The sequence below is a fragment of the Pyricularia oryzae genome, chromosome 2 (genome assembly GCF_000002495.2).
Source record: "Pyricularia oryzae 70-15 chromosome 2, whole genome shotgun sequence".
NCBI lineage: Eukaryota > Fungi > Ascomycota > Sordariomycetes > Magnaporthales > Pyriculariaceae > Pyricularia > Pyricularia oryzae.
The window spans coordinates 3,639,318-3,646,972 of NC_017850.1; the positions used below are offsets into that span (position 1 = coordinate 3,639,318).

Consider the following 7,655-nt stretch of genomic DNA (forward strand, 5'->3'; position numbering starts at 1 on the left):
CGCGTATACAAGGTTGAATGTTTAACGAAGGAGATGTCATCTCTATCATCGTGATAACGAACTCCTTGAAGAGCCAATGGGCGAGTCAATGTTGCCCGGTCAGAGCGCAAGCCCATCCATATCTTTAATAGCAAATGTCTCTGAAGGAAATGCCGTTGAATTCCCATCGAGGATCCTCATTTCGAAAGCGAACAAAGACAACGTTATCCGGGAAATTCACGAGTCGGAGCGCCGGTTTCAAATAAAGTGACTTTCCTGATCTGATCTCATCCCATTGATCGGCAAGTGATTTACTACGTGGTAATCATGATCTCATAATCTCCATGGCCGAAAAAAAAAACTTTATAGGAGTTTAGGGAACTGGGAGGGGGGCGTTTGTTTTTTGTGCTGCCTTTGGAAACTTTGTTTGCACATCGCAATTTTGGAAGGGTTTTTTTAGGGGTTTTTTTTTTCTTTTTCTAACCTTACCCCAGGCCCTCGCACGAACCCTCCACATAAAAACAAACCATCAATGCTTGCCAGACCCGTCTTCCTTGTAGGTAGGTAGGTACGTTGCCCGCAGGTTTACTGATTACTGTAAGCCCATTCCCGCTGGTTACCTTATTTTTTTGGCGGCGATCCGGTACTGTGTACTCGGGTAAGCCATCCCTTTTTCCCTAGCGGTTTCAACCATTTCCCCCGTACCTAGTGTAGTCGGAAGCTAGCTACCAGGGGCGTGGGTAAGACAAGAAAAAAAGGGTTATGACGAATGAGGCTTGGGAATTGTGATATGGAATTCCACAGCAATTCTTTTCCCTTGGTTGTCTCGCTGCCCTCTTCCGGTTGATGGAGTAGCCGTGAGGGAGAGGCATAGAGATCTTCACCGGACGCACGGGACGCTGCAGCTCTGTTTTATGTGTGGCGCAGCTGTGTAGTCTCGAAAGGAGGCGAGAATGGACCAACTATGTACCGTACCGGTATTATGTTGCTATCGACATCCACACAACAAGCTGCCAACTCCCATATGCCGTAAAGGATATATACAAGCTAGGCCACTAGGTTAGCGTAAAAAAGTGTCAGCCAACCAGCCTCGAAAGTGCCTATAAACCTTCGAGAATGGCTTACACTGCCAAGACTTCACATTGATTCACATCCCACAAACTAAAGAAAAAAAGACGCATCGAGACCATCCGACTCGAAGTCCAACGTTGGCTGTTCTTACCGTTGCATGTGGAGGTGGATGTGCCGAGTGGTAGACGCCTGACGCCTCGCCCCGATTCCCCGAAACGACGGCGGTCATCGGAGCCGGGAGGAGGCTGGTGTGGAGAGGGCCATGCTTTTCCTGTGGCTGGCGGCATGTGAATTGGTAGTGTAGGTACTGTACGTTCTTACCCATGCGCCGATCATAATTATCCTCACAAAGGGAACTCCTGAAGCCTGCAGGCTTAGCGCTGCACAAAAGAGAAACAAGCAGAAACGACGGTCGCCGTCCACCGCAGTTCTTGAGAACCAATCAATCAACTTGTACCCTTTTTCTCATGCCCGATTAGACACAACTCTCGGGCGATTTTGTGCTTTTCCTAGCCACAAAACCGATTTGATGGCTGGAAGGTAAGCGAAAAGAAGAAGGTTTTTTGTTACGGGGTGCAGGTCGTAAATAAGGTGCTCTGTAGCAGCTTGTTTGGTTGGGACAGAGTCAAAGTACGTACTGACTGCATTCCAAGCACCTACTCCGTACCTACACTTACCCACCTACCAACCCTCGTACCTTACCGCCCAGGCTGGCAATCGGATCTAGGTAGGTATGAGTTATGAATGACTATTGGTTGACTGGGCGACAAATGGTCCGCGGTAGTGGCGGCCTTGCCCACAACCGGGCCGGCTCAATAATTTGTAGCAACAACATAACTTTTTCCTCGGTAGCCGTCCTCAACTCGAAACTTGTGACACCCAGAAATTCTAGACTGACTTGAACACTTCCAAGGCACAGCCGCGTCTCTGGGTATACAGCCGTGTTTGTTGAGAGTGTGTGCGGTGAGACGCCCAATCTTGAGCCGAAGCCTGGATTCTACTGTAGGTATTTTTATTCCGGTTCTTTCTTTGATTTGTTTTTGTTTTCCGTCACCCACCTCGTACATGCAGCGGACCCGTCTATAGTATCGGAGTACTCCGTACATCACGTTCGTCATTGTGGTTTTCTTCTTCCCCATATCTGTTACTTTTTCGTTCTTGCTTCTTTTTGCCGCCTTTGGAGCATGGGAGCAAAAGCAGAAAAAGCAAAAAAAGCCATCAGACTACCGTAGTCCCGATTTACCCAGTTATCCTATGCGCCTTCCGATTTGAGGAGGTGGGTTTTTTTCCACGGCAGGTAGGGTTACATGCATGTTGGCCGACCCTCCCAAGAATCTCACTACGACTAGTCCGGTGCGAGGTGGGTGGTATTCAACTGCGTGTGGCATGCTACTCGCATAGTAGTACAGTTCGTATCACCAAAGCTCGGCTGATGATCTACTCGTAATGGAGAACGACGACGAAAAGCCTCGTTTGTGTGCACCACTGCAGATGGAATTCTTTTCTTTCTCTCTATTTCTGTGTCAAGGCCGGGCCAAGTCAGATCCGGGATACACACCTTGGTTATAATGCGCACCAGTGGCGAGCCCATCCTGGCCGAAATGCCGGGCTTGTGCGGTCGGGACAAAGAGGTTTCCCGGCGTAGCGAGGAGAATTTTTGTCCACGATTTTTTTTTTAAAGTTAGCCACTGCAGTGCACACACTTGATACCACGTAGATGCCCAAATACTTATCTAGAAACGAGCAGCTCTTCATACAAACAAACACAACGTTTTACGAAGTACAATGTTCCGAGTCCTGGATCCATCCTCCCGTGCACCTGTCCACGTAAGCTGTCAGACGCCATCAGTGTGGGCAGTGAAATTAGAACGAGGCAGGGGCATGCCAGGGAAAAGTTGGGCCGGGGGTGACGGCTGATCGAATTGAGTTTCGCTGCTTTGCAGCTATCTCGAGCAATTTGTGAGATAAGGAATGGTGCTGTGATTACGACAGCAAGCTCCTTCCTCCAGTAGTAGTAAATGTTAAAACCCGCTATCGAAGGGAGGAAACCAACCAGTTGGATATTAATATTAATTGCGGGTTTCGATGGATGGATGTTTGTTTGTCTGGCCTGTGCTTGTTTTCACCGAGTGAGTTGATCTCGTTTGCCCCACGTCAAGCCAAGGCATTGACCTTGACGACTCTTCTTCGTCGACAGGGAGGCCCTGTTCGAGCATGATTGCAGCGAAAGTGAGGCGACGCACCGTTTTGCTTCAAGGTTAATAAATCGTATGAATGGTTGGAGGTTATGGCACAGTGCTACAATGCTTCGTTGACAAGCGAGGTAGATTCACCCGTTACCAAGCGAATGTATAGCTTCTACAATGTTCTATCCATTTTTAGATGGGATTTCCTTCTTTTCTTCCCCATTATTTTGAATAGCCGCCGTCGTCTCGTCGTCGGCGCCTCTCCATTGACCATCTGTTGCTTTGGAACCCAACCGGCCTGCAGGGATGGTGTGGAGACGCTCTTCCAAGGTTTGAGCACTTTACAAAGGCAGGTAAGGTAGAGAAGATCATTATTAACTTTTTCTGCTACGAGGGCCGCGCGCCGCCGCCGGTACAACTCGTCAATACCACTACTGCTACTACTGTGCGTGATTGAGGTTTACCCAAAAAAAAAAGACAAGTGGATGGCCAGAAATGATGGTAATGTAAGGGAAGTAGGCGAGTCAATGTGATCGGATATTCGCGCGGCCTGTTTCTTGTTCTGTGCCGTAGGCAACGAATTGTCCCGAACATGGATCAACCGGGTTATTGTGGCTACAGTGTCTTTTTTTTCCTCCTTGTGCTTTGCGATTGTCGTTTCTCCTTGCCAAGGTGGGCGGCCAAGCAACAGGGCAAATTGAAAAACTCCTCGTGTGGGAAACCTGGGCGCGTGCCAAAGAAGTAAACCATTAAGTCAAGCCATCAACAGGCTTGCCAAGGTCATGTTATGTTTGCACCACCTCACATGGCGCCGGCGTTGGCGTACTGTCAGCCTTTTTGACAAAAAGTTTCAGATCATCGTCTCACTTGCTGAAATATCCGTTTGTTCATTGACTCGGACCTCATCCCTTGAACCCGATCAAAGGAACTCGTAACTCCAGATTACAGTAGGTTCTGTATTAGAAAGAGATAAAAAAAAATCAATGTGGGCCAGCCTTGGTTCGTGTCAAATACAGAACCTAGCAATCATGGAAGCAAATGCAAAGCACGGATAGGTTGTGACATCAGCGTTTGGGTGGTCCGCCCGAGATACCGCACCACACCCCGCCCGTGGGTTGGTTCATAACCCACACCTGCCGGGTTCTGCTATGGTGATGCTAACTCTATCGGGCAGTGACGGCTGCGCGCTTTGAGGGACTGATCCCCATAAACTTTTTACAAGTACACCCACCCGCCCCAAGATCCTAGGCGGCTTTGGCTTGGCGCTTGGCTCTATTGTTTTCCCATCCATTTTCTCTTAAGCAATTCCCTTGCTGTCTGCCATCCCTCACACTCCTCTGGCACCGGAGGTTTTCCAAACTTAAACAGGCTCTCTGCGTTTTTCATTTCTTTGGCCGTGTGCATTGTGGTTCGGTTTGGGTTTCGTTATTTCTTTTTACTCGGTTCGACCTTACGGCCCACCATCTCATCGAAGTAGACGACCATTTTGTCCGAAAGCGAAAACAAGACGTTTCGCCGCTGGCTGGTCCCCTTTCGCTTCAACCTGACACTCGTCTACGAACGTTCGACTTTGGTCCTTTGCAGATATAACCAACTCGGACCAAATCCCAACCAAGGACGTACGATAATTTTTACGATTCCGAGTCAACTTGTAGCGCGGTTGCCTATTTGTATCAGCTCGTGACGCCTTTGCTGTGCGGCACGCATCGTAGCAGACATTCAACTGCTGGATATCGCATCACCGTTGGAGAACACAACAACAAGCTTCACAGGAACCATTGAGCGTTGCGGGGCGGCCGTAGTCGGAAGTTATTGGGCGCTGGCCCCTTTTACCTTGACATGGCTGTTGCGTTCCGCCACAGGTGTTACTCTTAAACGCGCTTGTTTCCGAACCCCAGGCAGCCACGACGACCATTGCTAGCTGCGCTGCTAGTATCTTGGGGTAAACCTCCGCCAACCTTGCGTTCCTGGCAGCTTTAAATATTACCAGTTTTGGACACACCAAATCTCTTGAGCTTGTCAATTGGTTTTAGGTGTACATGAAACCAAGCACAGTCTATCCTGAACCGATCACGATGCCATCAAGAGGGGGATTGTCCAAGTGGACAGCTATGCTGTCCACAACACTCCTTTTGACAAGCTTAGCAGCAGCCCAGTCAATACCAATGGACTACTGCGCAACCATCAACACGGGGACAGGGCCAGGCAGTGAGTCATACGCAATCTCGAAAGATATCTTTTTATCATCATTAGCATCGATACTGACGGCATGTGTCATTCACTAGACCACAGCGACTGGCAATCAGATGGCCTGTGCTCTAACTTTTGCAAAGGCAGCAAAAGCGGCCTTGCAATTGTAAGGGGATCCCTCTGTTGGTGCTCAAACATCATGCCCAGTGACAGCGTCCAAGTAGGGACAGACAAATGCAGAGATCCGTGTCCCGGCTTTCCAGACGACGTCTGCGGAGGTGACGGTACCTGGGGATATATGCGTATCAGAGCTAATCCTATTACGGGTACAACGGGTGGCTCTGCACCAGCTTCCACAACAGTGAGTATTGTATTTTGCCGTTTCACTGGATCCGCCGCCATCCCACCTTAATGGCCCTATCTTCCCCCGGCCACAACTGGAATATTCAACCTGCAGTGGTGAGAGGGTATGCTGCCACGAAGTCGTCGCACTATGGATAACCCGGTTTAACAAGCTGGATTATCTACCATTAGACTAGAGGAAGTACAGTTACTGGGCCAGTCCAGGACTCGAAACCTCCCAACCCTGCTCCGGCTCCCATCTTGACAACTACAATCACCGCTCTTCCCTCGCTGTCAAGCACAAACTCCGTAGGACATGTCCCATATATCTATTCCGCCAGTCCTTTCCTCCGTACCCGAAACGACCCTGAAGGGATTGAGTGTGTTGTGCTGACATAATCGGATTAGGCGGGCCAACAACAGACAACGTCACCACCACAGGTAGAGACAGTGACTGCTGACGGTACGACAAGAATTGTTACTGTGGCACCCACCGGCGTCGCAGGCTCTCCACAAACGCCTAGCTTCGATTCCGGCCGTAAGGAAGCAGGAGGCGGGCTCGGGACTGGGGCCGCAGTTGGAATCGCCGTCGGTGTGATTTCGATCCTGGTCGCAGGTGGCATCATAGGCTTCATTTTCTTGCGACGCAAGCGAAGGCAGGATCGAGAGGCTCAAGATGCTTCGAATCCAGGGAACTACGGGGCAGACATGTCGCATCCAACCACGGGCTTCGCCACTAGGAGACCAACCAATGGGACTTGGGGCAGCGAGCACTCGAGCGGGCGCAGAAGCAGCATGCCTGATCCCCGAATGAAGTCAGCCACCGGTGTATACGGTGGAACATTCATCAACAGGAGTCGCGAGAGTTTTGAATCCATGCAGGACAACCTCGATTACTCAAGACCTGTCCATCACCCCAATAAGGTACTTAGGGTTGCCAACCCTAGCGAGAACGATTGAGAGGATGTGATGACTTCTCTCTGTACTATACACATTACCTAAGTCAAAAGACAAAATACCGATACACAGCTCTCCCTCCAAGACAGGGTCGGAAGTTGGAATTCGAATAACGACGCATACGAATATCATACATTCAACTCACTCAGGGACGATATCAGCAAAGCCCGACAAGTGACTACCAAAATCTTTACGCGACAGCGGCTCGACATACTCGGGTTGAAATGAGCTTGGGGTCTCTGGGATGGTTGTCGAAGCTCCTTGGGGATCCCAGGACCGGATAATTCGCACCGCTCGCAGTCCGAGGACCCCACCAGCAGGATTGGATTTTTAGATTGGATCGGCACAATGCACACCCAAGTACGAAACAAATCATGTACAGATTACCAAACAAGCGAACAATTGGATGGGGGCTTTGAGGGGGGAGTAGCGCTGTCCAATACAAAACACATATAATGACATCTCGGTGTGCAATCTCCAAACTCTTGGTGGCACATTGTGCTAATAGGCGTAGCGGTGGAAAGATTTGCGGCCATTCATCCCCAGGGACGATACTAATCATCGATTTACAGAACTGCATGATGTAATTAATCGATTTTGATTGACTTTACTGTATATGTAACTTGGCTACCGGTTGTACCCATGTGCTGCGAAAGTGCGACCTGCTTTGTTGCTGACAATTATTTCCGACTTGACTTTTACCGTAATTAGTGAGCGGCTTGCTGTAGCAAATCCGACATTGACTCTAGACTTTTATTGGGATTGGTCTCGTTGTGAATGCTCACGTTGACCGCGGCCGTATTTTGAGTGAGGCACGGTGCTGTTGAAGGTTCAATAGACTGTGAGGTGGCATGGAGAGTAGAGTAACAACCTGCACCGCCACGCACCAAAATATGGGTGGTGGGGAGACTAAGTCTTTGTCTTGAGACA

The 7,655-nt window shown here is 49.5% G+C and overlaps 2 protein-coding genes across 3 annotated transcripts; one reads left to right on the forward strand and one right to left on the reverse strand.

Annotated features, from left to right (window-relative positions):
• Positions 1-458: 458 nt before the first annotated feature.
• On the reverse strand, positions 459-2,168 carry MGG_01465 (uncharacterized protein; the record flags this gene model as incomplete). Its single annotated transcript, XM_003714373.1, has 5 exons — positions 459-886; positions 1,202-1,430; positions 1,728-1,760; positions 1,851-2,047; positions 2,109-2,168. 5 exons carry the CDS (start codon positions 2,166-2,168, stop codon positions 860-862), a joined length of 546 nt encoding a protein of 181 aa, XP_003714421.1. The 3' UTR covers positions 459-859.
• Positions 2,169-4,452: 2,284 nt separating this feature from the next.
• Positions 4,453-7,416, forward strand: MGG_01466. Of its 2 annotated transcripts, XM_003714375.1 has the most exons (4): positions 4,453-5,444; positions 5,522-5,787; positions 5,961-6,077; positions 6,177-7,416. In XM_003714375.1, the coding sequence occupies exons 1-4, from the start codon at positions 5,276-5,278 to the stop codon at positions 6,726-6,728; spliced, it is 1,104 nt and encodes a 367-aa protein (XP_003714423.1). In that variant the 5' UTR covers positions 4,453-5,275; the 3' UTR covers positions 6,729-7,416. The 2 variants fall into 2 exon arrangements, with proteins under 2 accessions (XP_003714423.1, XP_003714422.1); XM_003714374.1 differs by lacking the exon at positions 5,961-6,077.
• Positions 7,417-7,655: the final 239 nt, after the last annotated feature.